This window comes from Phanerochaete carnosa, assembly GCF_000300595.1.
Source record: "Phanerochaete carnosa HHB-10118-sp unplaced genomic scaffold PHACAscaffold_1, whole genome shotgun sequence".
Lineage (NCBI taxonomy): Eukaryota > Fungi > Basidiomycota > Agaricomycetes > Polyporales > Phanerochaetaceae > Phanerochaete > Phanerochaete carnosa.
Window position 1 is genome coordinate 2,935,397 of NW_006767628.1, and position 14,941 is coordinate 2,950,337.

A 14,941-nucleotide genomic window follows, 5' to 3' on the forward strand; every position below is an offset into this window, starting at 1 on the left:
GCAGGCGGGGAATCCGCTCGTCGTGTGAGATTTCTTACGCTCGCTCACATGTGTTCATCATCATGTACGTTTATATCGTTTGATTCCAATTAACTACACTTGCGCAGCCGATAAGCCACAACTGATTATCTGGATGTTCACCATTACTGTTTGCAGTCGTGTGCATAACTTGCACGTCAAGACACAGGAACTGGAGGGACCTCTCCAGTCCCAGCACTGCCATAATCCCACGAGGATAACGCGAGACTCAGGCTACCCGGTGCCACACTTCACCCGCCGCTGAGATGGTGCCGACAATGCGCATCGGAATTTTTGAATGGTGGCTCGAAGCTGACGCGCGGGGGACTCGCCCACCTCAGAGCCCAAAGTCTACCCATCGGTGCGTCTCGCAGTGACGGCAATGTCACCTGGTATCATCGTGCCAATGAGCGAGCCGCTAGGAGAACATCTGCTCCCCTTGCCGTATATAAGTGTTCAGTTCGCTACAGGTGGGGCATCTGCCTACGGAGAGAGACAGGCAATTAGCACGGAATCGCTCGGATACGATTATCCGGCATTTGAGTACGATGTGGCGCGTCTTCGAGCCAACAGAAACGCTCATTCTATCAAATTCACGTCCAGAACTAGGCTAATACAATAGTGAGACTTACTTGCAGTGCGCCCAGATCGAACGGTTCTCGTAACCATGCAGCAGATGGCTACCGAAGGTTTCTTCTAACGCAAAATAGACGCCCGCACAACACTGGGTCGCATCGTGGCATGAGACGGCGGTCTGAGCATGCCTACCCGCGACGGCGTGCGAAGAGAGCATATGCTGTGAGATGGAGCAAGCTCTATTACACTGAAATAACGGACCAAGTCCTAAGCTGTTACTCCTGCTTTGTGTGGGATGGACACAAGCGCCGGTATAGCGCAGATCCTAGCGGCGATAGAGATTGAGGAAAAGAACGACAATCGAGAACCGGGCGCACCTGAGAAAGAGTGGATCTAACGGGGAACACTGTCAGGAATATAATTTCTGGCGACCGCACCGCGGAGCTCCTTTGAGATACCGTGAGAGCTGTGATGCGAGCAAGGGAGAGGAAGTACCAAGACGGGCTCTGTCGTCATCCACCTGCGTGAGCAGAGGAAGTGAGGAAGTGATGGGCACTGTCCGCCTCTCCTTATGAGCAGATGTGCGAGAAAATTTATCTGCAACGGTACAAAACTATTAATTCGGGCTACGAAGCTATGCACTCACGGCCGTGACTCATCGCAAATGAAGAGACGGGCCCCGCGGTACGAACGTGTTTGAAGATGACGAGACCTTGGGAATAAGTTTTTGGATACTCGAAAGTGGACACCGAGTCCGTGACCGGAGCCGACGGATGCGAGACAGCTCGCACTGATCAACCCACACATCCAACGATTGTGGAGTATATTCATGCTGCCTTATACTGTACGACATTATTCTGCGCGCATAGGTTTCTGGGCGATAAGAGGAAGAATGCGACTGCCGTGGAAAACGATTATGATTGTACAACGCCTACAAGCAAAGAGAATGAGAGGAGAAAGTCTTCAAAGTCCTACAAATGCCTATAGCACGGAGCTGTCGTTCACTCGCGCTGCCCGCCCATCAAGAGCGCCATTAAGTCTTGTGCACCTTGCGAGTTGGCATGCATGTTCTGCTGATGTTGCTGCTGAATGTGAGGAGGAAGCAGGTGTGCCGGAGGCATGCCGAGCTGCTGGAGTTGTTGCTGCTGTTGCTGTTGCTGTTGCTGACGCAGAGCAAGCTGCTGCGCTTGCAGCTGCGCCACGGATGAGTGTTGGCCATTGAACCCGACCCCAGCGCTGCGAGGACCACCACCCATGCCTCCAGTGTTACCGAGGCCCAGCAGCTGCGCCTGGTTGTGGATACGCAGGTCGATACCATTGCCGGGACCCATACCACCGAGCTGGTTCAAGGCTACTGGGCTGTTGTGGTGTGGTGCACTGATAGGGCTACGCTGTATAGGCCCATTGAATCCCGCACCGCCGAAGTTGTTCAGCGACTGCTGCTGCTGCGTGTGGATACTACCATGAGGCGGAAGGTTGTTGAGCTGGTTGTTGAGGAACTGGGAGGCATCGTGTGGTGGACGGCCGCCGAGATTGGCGAGACCCGGAGGGAGACGGTGCGAGGGGGCTTGAGGAAGGTTCTGCACGGGTAGCATGCCAGGCCCACCTCGGAACTGGTTCTGCTGGATACCGCCCAGATTTCGGCCAATGTTAGCTTGTTGGCCGTAAGCAGAGGGTGTCGGTCCATTATACAGCTGTTCCAGAGCTCGTTGCTGTTGAGCAAGCCGCGGGTTTACCTGCAATGGCTCATCAAGATGGTCGCTGACGTGCAAGCCTACAGGCTCCCTGCTGCGAGGGCGCGGTGCGGGCCGAAGGCCCGGGACCATACCGTCTGGCACGAAGCTTCGATCGTCCATACGGCTGTCGTAAAGAGAGTCGAGCCGACTCTGCTGCATGAGCTGTTGCTGGTGGAGCTGCTGCAAATGATGCTGCTGAAGAACCTGTAGGTCGATTGGAGCTTGTCCATGAGGCGCGCCAGCAGCCGATACACGGCCCGACTGTTGCAGCTGCGGCGAGGCACGATGATTCTGAGTGAACACATTTAACAACTGTCACGACGGTAGGAATGCTGTTCGTACCTGAGATGAGCTCTGAAGCATGGCGAATATGTCCTCCATGGTTCGATTTTCACCGGTACTGTTGGTCATTCCGTTCATCGCGTCCCGTCCTTGACCTGGAAGTGGAGATGTTGATATGAAACCGTTTCCACCAGAAGCCTTGCGCATAGCCTGTGCTTGCGCATGAGCCTGTGCCTCTCTGTTCTTCTGGTCAAAAAACTTGGCAAATCGGCTACCCTTTGCGGCAGACGAGGCAGCACCGGGAGTACTTCCACTAAGCTCAAACATCCCTGGATTGAAACTCGCGGGGCCGCCACTAAGCTCTGGGAAACCAGCCAATGTATCTGGGCCTATCCCCACTCCCCTCTCAGGAGCCATCCGACGCATAGCCTCCGTCTGCGGAAGTCGCATGGTGTCTTGACCATCGTGGACGCCGAAAGCTTGTTGGTGACTTTGTCCGAATGGTGAAAAACTCCTTGTAGACCGCTCAGAAGGAGTTGCTCTACGGTTTGGAATCATGTGCGATTCCGAATCCATATTGAACATGAGGTCAGAACCTTGCTGCACCCCTGCACTGCCGGACATGCTGCCCAATGCATTGACTCCAAGCGGTCTTTGACCAGGGTTGCCCATAGCGGATGGATGGTTGCTACCGAAGGGTAGACTGTTAGGATCAGCTGGTAGAGTCTTCGACGGCGGGAGCTGAGGAACGCCAGGGACAGCTCGTGATCCGAAAGCTAACAGACGTGAGGCAGAAGGTGGTTCGAAAGGTGTAGTCGGGTACGAGGGAATAGAAAGGTCAATAGTGGGACGTTCAGAGTTTTGGGACACCGAAGGTGAGAGACCAGGGGGGGTAGGGAACATGCGTGAAACAGCCGATGGAAAGGTATCAGGTGTGGATATATTTGGAGTCGAGAACTTCGATGTCGGCGCTGTAGGACCATCTCCGGGAGCTTGGGAGAGTAAAGAGAGGAGCTTTACACCATCGCGTGCAACAGTGGGTGATGTACCGGAAGAAGCCATAGCCATAGAATTCGACTCCGTCATGAGAGCAGGAGAGCCGGTAGATGTAGAGATAGCTGCTCAAATTCCTTCAGCACAAGCTCATGATACAGGGCAGCTAACATACCAGCAAGCGCGGGATCTTTCAGCTTGGCGGGGGACGTGCGTCCGACAGTGGTGGATATTGCGCTAGACGGAGACACGGGGCTTTCCTGACTTTGCTCAGTGTCTTTCTTAGCGGCCTCCTTCTTCATGAGCATTTTGAAAATCTGGATCTCGTCAAGCGATCCTTCCGCGGTGGCACCAGTAGCAATCTCAGTGGGTGGTGCGTCGGAAACCGGCGCTGCTGGATTGCTCGTAGACTCGTCAGCCAGCTCGGCCTCCTTCTCTTTCCTCTCCTTCTCCTTCAGACCCCTTTTCCACGCCTGGATACCATCAAGCTCGCCGTCTGTCGATTGGCCTCCCAAAATTCCACCCCCGGGTGTCGTCGGAATGTAGGTTTCCATCCACGCTGGCTCCTTCTCCTTCTCCCGCTCTTTCTTCTCCTCTTTGTCCTTTGCATCATCCAGACCCGCGCCACTACGCCTGTCGCGCCCGGATCGCTTGGCGCGGCCGTCACGATCGTCCAGACGTTCCCGGTCGTGTGATGGTTCCCAACGATCCCACCCTCGGTCCCGTTCGCGCTCTCTCTCCCGACGCACAGCCACTCTTTCATCACGCTTCCCGTCGTCCCTCCAACGCCTCGGGTCCTCATCGAGATCGCGGTCACGGTCCACGTCCCGGCGATTGTAGTCATATCGATCTCGATCTCTATATCCATCGTCTCGGTCATCCCAGTCCCGACGAAAGTAGTCATCTCGGTCGCGGCGATCGTCACGCTCATCCCCACGACGAGATCTATCTCTTTCTTTGTTGTCTCGATCTCTGCGAGTGCCGGAGGGATCTCTCCGCGTTCGTGAAGTGTCTTTTCTGTCGCGGTCACGACGGTTGGTATCAGAGCCTGTATAAAGATAGTAAGCACGAGCCTCTCGCTCGCAAGCGAAACGAGGAGCATACGGTCATCGCGCCCTCCCCTGGAAGGAGGTTCGGCACCTGTCAAGCTATTAGGAGCAACCGCAGAGCTCGAAAGCTCGGACATACCTCTGCGCCAATCGTCGCTGGCTTCGCCGGCCTTCTTCTTGGCGGTCTCCCTCCCCTCTGCTCGTCGGACAGAGGTGGCCTGACCTTGGCCATTTCGGGCAGCACCGGCCAAATGTGGCGCAGATTCACGTTCCTTTCCCCGCAATGTACTTGTGGCAGACGATAGAGCTAAACGTTCCCGATCGTACTTATCCGAAAGCTAACAAGCAGGTAAGAAAGACAGCTGAAAAAGAAGCAGACTATACATTCTTACGTTACGAAGCCTCTCCTGGCCTTCCCTATCCCGTTCGTCGCGCTGCCGTTCTCGCTCTGGGTCACGCTCTCTTTCACGATCAGCGGTGCGGAGGGATTGATGCCTAAAGTTGCCCATTTGCGAGGGCTGAGACAAACTGGATCGGAAGGACGGTCGTGTAGGTGCATCTGTGAACGAGATATTAGTCAAAACAACTGGATGGTGACTTGAAGCGGCGTACCTCCTTCTTCTGGGTCGCGGCGAAATCTAACGCACCACTTAGCCGATAGCATACAAGAAGAAATATGCAGTACACACCGTCGATCTCTTGCACTTGTTCCATTGCTCGATGGATCGCCCTCTTTCTTGCTCGCTATTTGCTGCTCGCTCCAATCACTTTGGTCTGGGTCAATACGAGTCTTGTGTCTCAGACAGATGAGCGCGCACCCAAACCACTCTTTCAACGCTGGCATCCCCTCTGGTGGTTTCACCAGGGGGGACCTCGATATCCGTAGAAGTTGGGAGTAGGCATAAATATGAAGTTCGCGAGGTGGCTGACCCGGTTTTTCGTGCAACTTGTCTTCAGGCTGGACATTAGCCTTTGCAAGCGAGTCGGCGAGAACGCCGACAGGGTCAGATGGAGCTGCAGGTACGGTAGTATTGGAGTCATTGAGAACATTTACTTCTGTTGCCGCCATTCTAATGTCGAGGTGAAGAGTGAGGGCAGGGCTGGTAGATGCGCAAGATGTATGCTCGGTCAGACCCAAGTCAAGTGGTGGTGGCAAGAACAGACGCGCGGGGCTTTTGGGAAAGAGACGGCTTGAGCTTGATCGCCTTCACGACGGACTCCCATCTCGTTCACTTCGTTGAAAAAACCATGGTGCAAGAGCTCACTCTTAAGCATTTTATTCTTAAGCAAAGAGTCGTAAATCTCTACAGACAGGCAGTTCGTGCATGTCGCAGTGAGTCCACGCCACATCTCAAGCGACGTGTCCTCCAACATCCCTCGATGCAGCAATCCCAGATCTACAGACACGCAAAGAGACTCTGACTTGGATTCGCAGTGAATTTGACCGTAACAGACACCTTCATGATACGGTACCACCATATTATCCAAGTCTACGGTTGTTTGCCAGATGTGACGTATTCACAGGACCTCATCGAGGACAAACTGTCCGCTGGCCACCGTGAACTAAGACGAAGCTTGCCGGGGATGAGATTCACCTGAATCATCGCTGAATAACGCTACAATCAAGGTGCCTGTTCAAATCCGAACCCATGCATGCCCTCCGCGCCTTCACCTCGCGTGCCCGCTACAGTCGCCAGCGATCGTCAGCAGTCTCAATCCACGGAATGCAGACCGCAGTGACTCGAAGCTTCTCTTGCAGAGAAATTATCTAGAAGGCACCCGTGGTGATGTGCACTATGACCGAAAAACAGCTCATGCTCGGCACCCCCAAATGCCTTCGAAAGTATCTCAGATATGTGTGTTCCGTACATGCCATAGTGGGTAGACGCGTACTCTGATGCCGCCGGATCAATCCTCGCCATCAGGTGCACCCTTGTCCCTCACGGCACTAACTACAGTCGTCGATGCACCGTTCCGACGACGCTTTCTGTCGTGTCCAGAACCTGAGCTAGCATTCGCGTGCTCTGACTGACCAGCCTCCACTCGTTTTCTCTTTCCGCCAACCTTGTCTGTATCTTCGGTGGCAGGTCTTTTCGGTAAAGGAGCAGGAGGTCGTTTAACCTTCTTTTTCTTGACGCTAAGGGGATTCGGTCCTTTCGGTCCCTTCCGCTTTTTGCGAGGAGGCTCTTCTGCTGGTTTTGATTGGGCCACCTTGGCGGTCTCCAAGGCAGACGGAAGCATCTGCTGCTGCTCGGCCTGTTTGATACTGTGAGATTAGTGCACAATTGCCACTAGCACAGATACTAACCTTTTCCTTTGCCTGTACACTAGCCTCACTCATGGGTTCCAAAATCATGACGGAACGGTTTATGTGTACGACTGGAACGGCAGGGATTTCCCGCAGCTTCGCCCGCAGATGCTGCGATTGCGTGACAATTATATACCGGTGCTTGTTCTTATCGCCTACAAGCGAAGTAAGAAATTGAGAGAGTGGCGGAGCGTCTGGATGACTGACCGACCACATTTGCGATGCAGTCGTCGCCCGGGATAGGTTCCATGTGGTTGCATTTTCTGCGCTCAAATGTCTTCGCGAGATCGACAGCGGGTTGTATCACCTTTCCTTGTAGATAGAGCTCATGTATGCAACACTGTGTGATCACTAAAAACCGCTTTCGCTGTGCCGTCAGTGCACCGGTAACGAGTATAATGACTGCACATACTGGGCTTGACAGTGCCCTGAAGCACAATTCCTAGTTGTTTAACCAGATCTAGCTTATGGTCCATCGCATCTTTGCACATAAGCGAATCCACTACACGAAGGGAGTCATCAGTGACAATGCCAAAGAACTCTATGAAAGTAAAATACCCAGCGCTTGGTATGGCTGTCTAAAGCCAAAGGCAAGCGAGTATGCTTGCATAAGCTTCCTGTACGCTTTTGCTCGTTTTTGTCGCATCGTATTCTGGTACAGAGAAGGGAGCGGTAGCGTGAGAGTCACAGGCGCATTTGAGGCAAGCGCCGCTTCCCCGTGTACTAGCGCGTAGGGCAACTTGGCCGCACACTTCGCCCAGCACCCATGAGACTACCAGTTCTATCCCTCCTGAGGTAGAGCTCAAAGGCTGGGTCTCTTCGTTGTGCTCACGTCTTCCCTCTTGTAGCCTTGCTTGCGTAGCCTTCGGCTTGAACCTCCAAGGACGTGTGCAATGGAACGAACATTGCTCTGGTACGTCGTCTCTCGGTTGTCAGCCTGGCCACTTACAAGCTCAAACATGAACAGGAGCTGATGAACTGGGACAAGCGAAGGCAGTTCTGGATAATGGCTACAGACATGGAAGCATCACCCAGGATGGAACATTCACGATGTACGTCTAGAAAGCATCACCTCTACACTCGGAGTCTCTGACGCAATTCGCCATATAGACCAGAAGTCCCTCCAGGGATTTACATTCTCTCTATAATTTCACACGACCATGTCTTCGACAAGGTACGGTATTCCCGCATTATGCCATAAGTATACGGCTTATTTTATTTAGTTACGTGTCGACGTTTTGGAGACAGACACTCTGCCCGAGGTACACCCATATGTTCCTGGAACTCCACTATCGTCGTCCACAACAGTTACCCTCCCATATCCCATCCGGCTCTCTGCGGCACAACGACTGAACTATTACGCGGAGAGGCAAGGCTTTAATTTGCTGGGGATGCTCAATAATCCCATGATGATGATGATGCTGGTCGGTGGTGGCCTGGTATTCGCCATGCCGTACATTATGGTGCGTAAGATGTGTACCTTTGAATTTTTATTTCAAACCGCGCCTTGCAGAAGAGCCTGGATCCCGAAGCTTTGCAAACCTTAGAGAAGCGACAAGCGAAGATGAGCACCATCCAGAGCTCACTTCACAGTGGCGATTTGAAGTCTGGGTAAGCTTACGTTTAGTCCCATTGTACATTACTGATGCCACCGTCAGCCTCTCGGCACTTATGCAAATGGGCGATGAGGATGCGACCGCAGCGACTGGAAAGTCGCAAACAGAGTCGAAGCCCTCTGGTTCCGGCCTCAAACAGAGGGGTGGCCGTAATAAGAAACGGTAGTAGAGCTACAGCCCCCGTATATGTGTCAAGCCGCTATTTATTTTGCTTCCAAACCGAGTTATCCATGATACATACGACACCTGAAAGGTGCAATCTGAGTTACGAGGTGCGGTACGCCTCCAGATAATCCCGACGTGGTTCTCCAGGACGTCATCCCAAAATTGAGCCAAGGAACTCGTTTGAGGCGTGGGAGGTGTTCGTCGTCAGTATGTCACCAATATCTCTTTTAGGTGGCCCTGGATATTCCAGGGCTGCTCTTAGCATTTTATTCCTACGTGCGGTACGCCAGATGAGAGCAGCTAACCGATGGTTCCGGGGGTATGCTCACCTCTGCTTGAAATCAAATATTACAGCCTGACCTGAGTCGACATCATACTCGTCCGAGCTAGAGAGCCATATGAACTCTCAACACATGCTGAACACCTGTGCCGACCTACGTGACTAGAGGGATTTGCGTCGTCTCGATGACATATATCTGGCCGTTCTTCTTCGGATTCGGGCTATCGTCGGTAGCAGGACCAGATGCGGGGGCTGCTGTAGCCTTCACGCTTAATACTGCAAGCTCTGTCGACAAGATTTGGGCTACCGGAGATATTGTACTGGTGGGATCGTAGTCGAGGACGAGAACATGCTCCTGAGGGTTCTGAGGGAGCAATGCGTGCGGCAGGTCATCTGCGTAATGATACTCAATAATAGGGTGCGTGAAAGACTGGTATGGAGGCCTTGATGCTGTGGAACCCGACGGCAGAGGGCTCTGGGATACCAAGATATAATAGGGCGGGTTTTCCTCCGCGTTGGATGATGGAGGCGAGGACATGAAAGTTGATGGGCGTCTAGATCGTGTGCCGGGGCGGCTGTCTATCTGACCGTGACCTCCCGCTACTAGCAAAGCCCCAGTCGTATATCATTGTCTGCAGCTCACAGCCCTTAGTTCGTTTTCCGGTTGGCCTAGAACTACAGAATTTCTGGTAACCCTCGATCATGTCAATGTTCCTGAGCGGTGAGTATGCAAACCATCACTATTGCCGTGGCGACGAGAGTACTCGATGCCCTCGATTGTCCCGCGCAGGTTACACCTGCCGACGGACAGAAAAATCCCACCGGACCTATTTATACGTGGAAGCGGTTCTGAGCTCTCTCGCTTTTCTTCTCGTTGATTTTCCCCTGCATTGGCTTTCACGCTTCGGCACTAGGACAGTGTCCTGTTTCCTTTCATTGCTTGCGAATAGTCCTTCGTTCACAGCTTCTCTCTTTTACTGGTATCTCCTCTTACATATTAACTCTCGTTCTGCAATGCCTCGCTTTGTGCCGGTTGCTCCCCTCTTGCTCTTCGCGCTTCTCCTTGCATTGGCCACTGAAGGATTGGCGGGACCATCGTGCGCTCGCCGCAATCAGGGCAATAGTACATGCCCTTCCACCTGCAAGAAGAGATGGGGATACCCTGGAAGAGTTATGGGTACTGACCCATGGGGACAGGTTATGACAGTGACCATGACCGACATGGGCTCTGTCCTCACGAAAGCTTGCCGCGTTCGTCCTACGTGAGTATCTCAGATAATTGTAATGCTATACAGATTGTTGCTAACACTCGCATTGTACCGTAGCCCATCAAGCAGCTCGTCGCCATCATCTGCTGCGGTCATACCTACATCTGCCGGCGTTGCCAATGTTGGCGGTGCATTGCCTAGTTTTGTGTCCGTCTCCTCTTCTACCGTTTTCTCAAACGTCGCCTCCGCAGTTCAAAGCACCTCCTTGTCTCTGTCGTCTTCAGTCGTCCAGACGACTGCGCTGACATCGCAAATTCTTTCCCCGGCCTCTACCAGTCGGTTTATTACAAGCTTCACATCGGCGGCCTCTGTGCCGCCGCCTAGCCCGACCCCGAAGCAGCCGTCGCCTGAGCCTTCCCCACAGCCTTCTCCAGAACCGGCTCCTTCCCCCGTTCAAGTCAGCGAGGACACGGCAAAGCCTTCCACCACTTCTCAGGCTCCTCCTCCTGCTCAGACTACAGCTACTCAGGCTCCTCCTCCTGCTCAGACTACAACTGCTCAGGCCCCGCAAACCACTGAATCTGCCTCTGCCTCTGCTTCTGGTTCCGACGCCTCCAGCAGTGATATCGAGCAGTACTTGAACGCTCATAACACGGTCCGCGCACAGCATGGCGCTGTACCTTTGACTTGGAGCAATGAACTCGCCAGCAAGGCTCAACAGTGGGCAAACGGCTGCGTATTCCAGCATTCCGGCGGAACCCTGGGACCTTTCGGAGGTATGGTTTCTGATCTCACTGTGGGGATAGTGTTACAAAACGTGCTTGCAGAGAACCTCGCTGCTGGAACTGGCAGCTCTTACGATATTGCTACTGCTGTTGGGTCTTGGACAAGCGAAGTTTGTGCGTATTTTCGACCCTAGCGCCAGCTTCGCCTATACTCAATCCACGACACCTCTAGCCCAATACGATCCGAACAACCCTGTACCATCGCACTTCACCCAGGTTGTTTGGAAGGCCACTACTCAGGTTGGATGTGCTGAGCAACAGTGCAGCGGCATCTTTGCCGCGAGCTTCGGGGTACGTTTCTTCGACGTTGGCAGCTGACGACACTGAACGTGACTTGTCGCTCCAGCTCGCAAGCTACTTCGTCTGCGAGTATTCCGTTCAGGGTAATGTGATTGGAGAGTTTGCGTGCGTATTCGTGTCTAACGCGTACAAAGAACGCTTAGCTTACTCCTCTGATCAGGCAAAACGTACAGGTTTAGAACACAGGCGCTTGCAAAAGCTTGCCCGGTTGAGCTCTGTTGAACTTGGGATTCCCCGCGGCTGGTATCCGCACTTTACTTCGAATTCTTTGAAAACTCTTTGTAACAATGCAAGTGCTGTATGAGACGTTGTCATCAAGCCACTGGCCGTTCTAGTGCCTGCCAGAGTGATAGGTAAGGCGCCTTTGGCGCTTGTGAGTAACGCCACAAAGACACCGCTTTCGGCAGAGTCCGAGGGCTCGGCTACCATTCCAGGGTTGCTCGCCACCATTATCTCATGCTGCGACGTGAATGTCGCGCTCGTCGTGGGGCCGGTCGACGCTTTCTGGCATAACATATATTGTTATTGTTCTGACTCTCACCTTCTTTATCGGCCTCTCGTGCGCTGCTCTTCTCTCTCAAGCCGTCCGAACCGCTCCCAACAAGAACTGGACACGGAACTTCAATGCTGTGGTTATCGGTGCCGCTTATGCCATAGTGGTTCGTCGTTGCCCCACCTACCGGCTATGTTCTTGACATACGGGTGCTGACTGACCGAGAAGTTTGCGGTTTCTCTTGCTTTCTGCTTGAACCGGCGGATTATTGTGCATCGGAAGTTGCAGCGTATCTCAAAGGTCTATCACACCCTGGGCAAGGCCGATGTTCCGAAGGTGAAGGCGCATCACACCATGTACCTAGTTTAGATACTGAGGAGAACCATTGCAGCCGGTCTACCGCTATATCAACCAAGAGTATGCCCGAGCCTGTCTCGTAGCTTACGAATCGCAGCCGAAGGGTGGCTCTCAGGAAGGGTGGGGGAAGCCAGGTAAACTCCACGTTGATTGATTTCTGGCTTGGTCCGACACTCCCGTAGGAAGCCAAGTTGGTGAAGTGTGCTTCCGAACCACCCTCCTTCATACCATCCGCGAAATCGGTGGGTCCTGTCTTATCTCTGTGCCTATCAACGACTAATGTCCCTTCAGACGAGCTTGCCCACGAGGTCATTCCTCGGCACCCCACATTACGACCGCATTCCCGCATGCTGCACCACTTTCGTTTCATTCTCCCGCTTCTTCCCCGAGACGAAGATGATTTAACGCCTCTCCACTACTACGACTCGGCGATACAGCTTGTCAGGCACGCCTCAAGGGAACCCAGCGAAGCCGAGTTTATTCTTGGCTTTGCAGCGGTAAATGAGCTAAAGAAAGTGTAAGCACACCGAACGAACTTGTCGGTACCTTACCTGATGTCTGTGCAGATTGAACGAATGCCGGCTGGAAATGATGGAAGGCTCTCTGGAAAATTTGGTCGACTTGCGGTCTATTGGGACTAAGTGAATAATGTGCCTCTCATCCTTCGCGTTCACTCATCGTCTGTCAAACGTTCGTATATCCTCCATTTAGTGTATCATAAGCTATGGTAATTCACTACTAATACGCATCCATCCGAGCTCCAAATTCAGAGAAACGCCACAGAGGTGGTGACAAGTAAGGTAACAAAATACAGAGAGGGCCGCTCAGTGAAGGGTCTCGGCGTAGACCTTCTGCCAGCTGGGACGAACGCACCACGTCTTCCAGTAGGTGATGACCTTCTCCGGGACAGGGGCGTGCAGCTCCTTCTCCAGAGCCTTGTACCCATCGGTCTCCTTGTGGCCGCCGGTGATCCATGTAACACGGGCGAGCCACGCGGCAACGTGGTAGTCATCCTCACCGGGCTCAGCGCCACCGATGAAGCCAGACTCGGGCAGAATCTGCGGGAGGTCGTTGAGAACGTAGTTGGCGACGTTCTTCCAGTGGTTGATCGAGATGGTGTAGAAGTCGTCGGGCGGGGCTTCGCCCTTGTAGATCTTCAGGAGTCCACCGTTCTTCTCCAGCTTCTGGGCGTACCACTCCTTGTACGGAGTGCCCGCTGGGCTGGCGGAGTACTTCTCAAGAGAATTCTGGCCTATGGACTGCCTTGAGTACAGGAAAAGGTGACGTTGTCCTTCGTAGACTTACGGTTGTTAACGAAGGTGAATGCGAAACCCTCAGATGCGCTCTTGAGCTCCTCCGCGTTACGCTAGACGAAGAATTTAGCGAAGAGTGTATAACAAGTACGACGTAAACCTACCGCGGTGAGGAGGCAGAAGTTCGGGTCCAGCCCATCCTCATGGACCCTAGCGATGATATCGGGGTGGCCTGGGGTAACCTTCTTGCCGGAGAGCTCAATCAAGTAGCGGATGGCGACAGTGGAGTCGCCGAAGGACTTGCCATCGGGTGCGATGATGGTCGGCAGCGTCCCTGCGGGGTTCTGCAGCAAAGCGAGTCAGCGAGGTGAGGAAGGGGGTAACTCCATACTCACGAGCTTCAGGAACTCGGGGTCGAAGTTCTCGCCCCCGACGACGTTGTTGGACCGCGCCTCGACATCAAGGCCGAGCTCTTCGCTGTGGTGGCATTAGCAATGGGCTGTGCTAAGAGACTATGAAATGCGCTCACATGGCCAGTTCTGTTACGGCGCCCCAGACGGAGAGTTTGAAGGTGTAGAGGACAGGCTGCGGCGTGATGTAGTGAGTCTCTGGGCGTTGGAACATGCTTCTGAGTGAGCTCCAACCTTGGAAGGCATTGCGGGAGGTTGTGCGGTGGTGGCTTTTGCTTCCTTGGCGTCCTTGGTGTGGGGGAGGTGAGAGCGGAACTTGTTGAAGAAGCTAGGGAGGTGCATGTAATGCAAAGGGGGTTGATGGTAGGATAGAGAGAGAGAGAGACGAGGTACTGGGCCCCTTTTATACGGAGGTCTGGGACGACGTATCGCCGCGCGCGAAGCCGTCAAGGACCTTCCTCGAGTCGCACGTGGAAGAACATGTCCTCACTAATCGCTGAACCTAGATGAAGAATCTGAAACTTGGGTACCAGCTCCCGATGGGTGTGATCTGCTCAGTCATTCCGCCCTCGACGCGCGAGTCAGCATGTCACTTGCTAGGGGCTGCAAGCTGACCCCGCGGGTTTTGCACCGTCGACGATCACGAGTCGGCGTCGTATGTCGCCGCACTAAAAACAAAAGACCGCCTCAGGCTCCGAGGCCGCACCCCGAACTCAGGAGTGTCCGGACACTATGATCCGTACAGACCTATGGCGTAATACTCTATTTGTCGCTCGAATACCTCGTCTTCGATGTCTAAGTCACTGGCAAATTACCAGGAGTCGGACCGTGGTCCAGGAAGCCCGTCGACGAATGACAGGAGATGAGTATAGCTGGCGCTAGCCGCTAGCCGTGTATACCGCTTGCCTACTTTCTCGGCCTTGTCTCTATCGAAGACCGATGCTACCATGCACCGTGCTGTGGCGAACGCGGATGTTTAGATACATGAAGACGATAACGAACAGAAAAATGCAGTACAGTGTCCGTGTTCACGGCGACTGTGCGGGAGTACACTATCTGACCCTGACGCTTCCTGGAATAACCGCGCAGAAGGACTATCGCGGCAGACCCAC

At 53.6% G+C, this 14,941-nt stretch overlaps 7 protein-coding genes across 7 annotated transcripts; 4 read left to right on the plus strand and 3 right to left on the minus strand.

The window, feature by feature from the left end:
- Positions 1-1,595: 1,595 nt before the first annotated feature.
- Positions 1,596-5,723, minus strand: PHACADRAFT_24203 (uncharacterized protein; the record flags this gene model as incomplete). Its single annotated transcript, XM_007389520.1, has 8 exons — positions 1,596-2,642; positions 2,673-3,730; positions 3,781-4,653; positions 4,710-4,745; positions 4,794-4,992; positions 5,047-5,213; positions 5,267-5,292; positions 5,344-5,723. The coding sequence occupies 8 exons, from the start codon at positions 5,721-5,723 to the stop codon at positions 1,596-1,598; spliced, it is 3,786 nt and encodes a 1,261-aa protein (XP_007389582.1).
- A 127-nt stretch (positions 5,724-5,850) lies between these two features.
- PHACADRAFT_134002 (uncharacterized protein) lies at positions 5,851-6,253 on the plus strand (the record flags this gene model as incomplete). The annotated part of the gene is made up of 3 exons (XM_007390355.1): positions 5,851-5,987; positions 6,041-6,123; positions 6,179-6,253. The coding sequence occupies exons 1-3, from the start codon at positions 5,903-5,905 to the stop codon at positions 6,251-6,253; spliced, it is 243 nt and encodes an 80-aa protein (XP_007390417.1). The 5' UTR covers positions 5,851-5,902.
- A 256-nt stretch (positions 6,254-6,509) lies between these two features.
- On the minus strand, positions 6,510-7,587 carry PHACADRAFT_247246 (uncharacterized protein). The gene is made up of 5 exons (XM_007390356.1): positions 7,521-7,587; positions 7,375-7,464; positions 7,170-7,313; positions 6,963-7,117; positions 6,510-6,910 (listed from the first exon to the last, which is right to left on the minus strand). The coding sequence occupies exons 1-5, from the start codon at positions 7,570-7,572 to the stop codon at positions 6,563-6,565; spliced, it is 789 nt and encodes a 262-aa protein (XP_007390418.1). The 5' UTR covers positions 7,573-7,587; the 3' UTR covers positions 6,510-6,562.
- Positions 7,588-7,702: 115 nt separating this feature from the next.
- On the plus strand, positions 7,703-8,988 carry PHACADRAFT_180137 (uncharacterized protein). The gene is made up of 7 exons (XM_007390357.1): positions 7,703-7,757; positions 7,811-7,875; positions 7,930-8,014; positions 8,073-8,136; positions 8,186-8,425; positions 8,476-8,573; positions 8,621-8,988. The coding sequence occupies exons 1-7, from the start codon at positions 7,729-7,731 to the stop codon at positions 8,742-8,744; spliced, it is 705 nt and encodes a 234-aa protein (XP_007390419.1). The 5' UTR covers positions 7,703-7,728; the 3' UTR covers positions 8,745-8,988.
- A 129-nt stretch (positions 8,989-9,117) lies between these two features.
- On the minus strand, positions 9,118-9,575 carry PHACADRAFT_247247 (uncharacterized protein). The gene has a single exon (XM_007390358.1). It carries the CDS (start codon positions 9,559-9,561, stop codon positions 9,178-9,180), a length of 384 nt encoding a protein of 127 aa, XP_007390420.1. The 5' UTR covers positions 9,562-9,575; the 3' UTR covers positions 9,118-9,177.
- Positions 9,576-9,949: 374 nt separating this feature from the next.
- Positions 9,950-11,602, plus strand: PHACADRAFT_247249 (uncharacterized protein). The gene is made up of 6 exons (XM_007390359.1): positions 9,950-10,285; positions 10,349-11,007; positions 11,059-11,130; positions 11,189-11,307; positions 11,363-11,421; positions 11,477-11,602. Exons 1-6 carry the CDS (start codon positions 10,038-10,040, stop codon positions 11,493-11,495), a joined length of 1,176 nt encoding a protein of 391 aa, XP_007390421.1. The 5' UTR covers positions 9,950-10,037; the 3' UTR covers positions 11,496-11,602.
- A 139-nt stretch (positions 11,603-11,741) lies between these two features.
- Positions 11,742-14,442, plus strand: PHACADRAFT_110950 (uncharacterized protein). Its single transcript, XM_007390360.1, has 9 exons — positions 11,742-11,975; positions 12,038-12,145; positions 12,201-12,300; positions 12,349-12,408; positions 12,458-12,683; positions 12,733-13,418; positions 13,472-13,532; positions 13,584-13,763; positions 13,815-14,442. Exons 1-6 carry the CDS (start codon positions 11,787-11,789, stop codon positions 12,809-12,811), a joined length of 762 nt encoding a protein of 253 aa, XP_007390422.1. The 5' UTR covers positions 11,742-11,786; the 3' UTR covers positions 12,812-13,418; positions 13,472-13,532; positions 13,584-13,763; positions 13,815-14,442.
- The last annotated feature ends 499 nt before the right edge of the window (positions 14,443-14,941 follow it).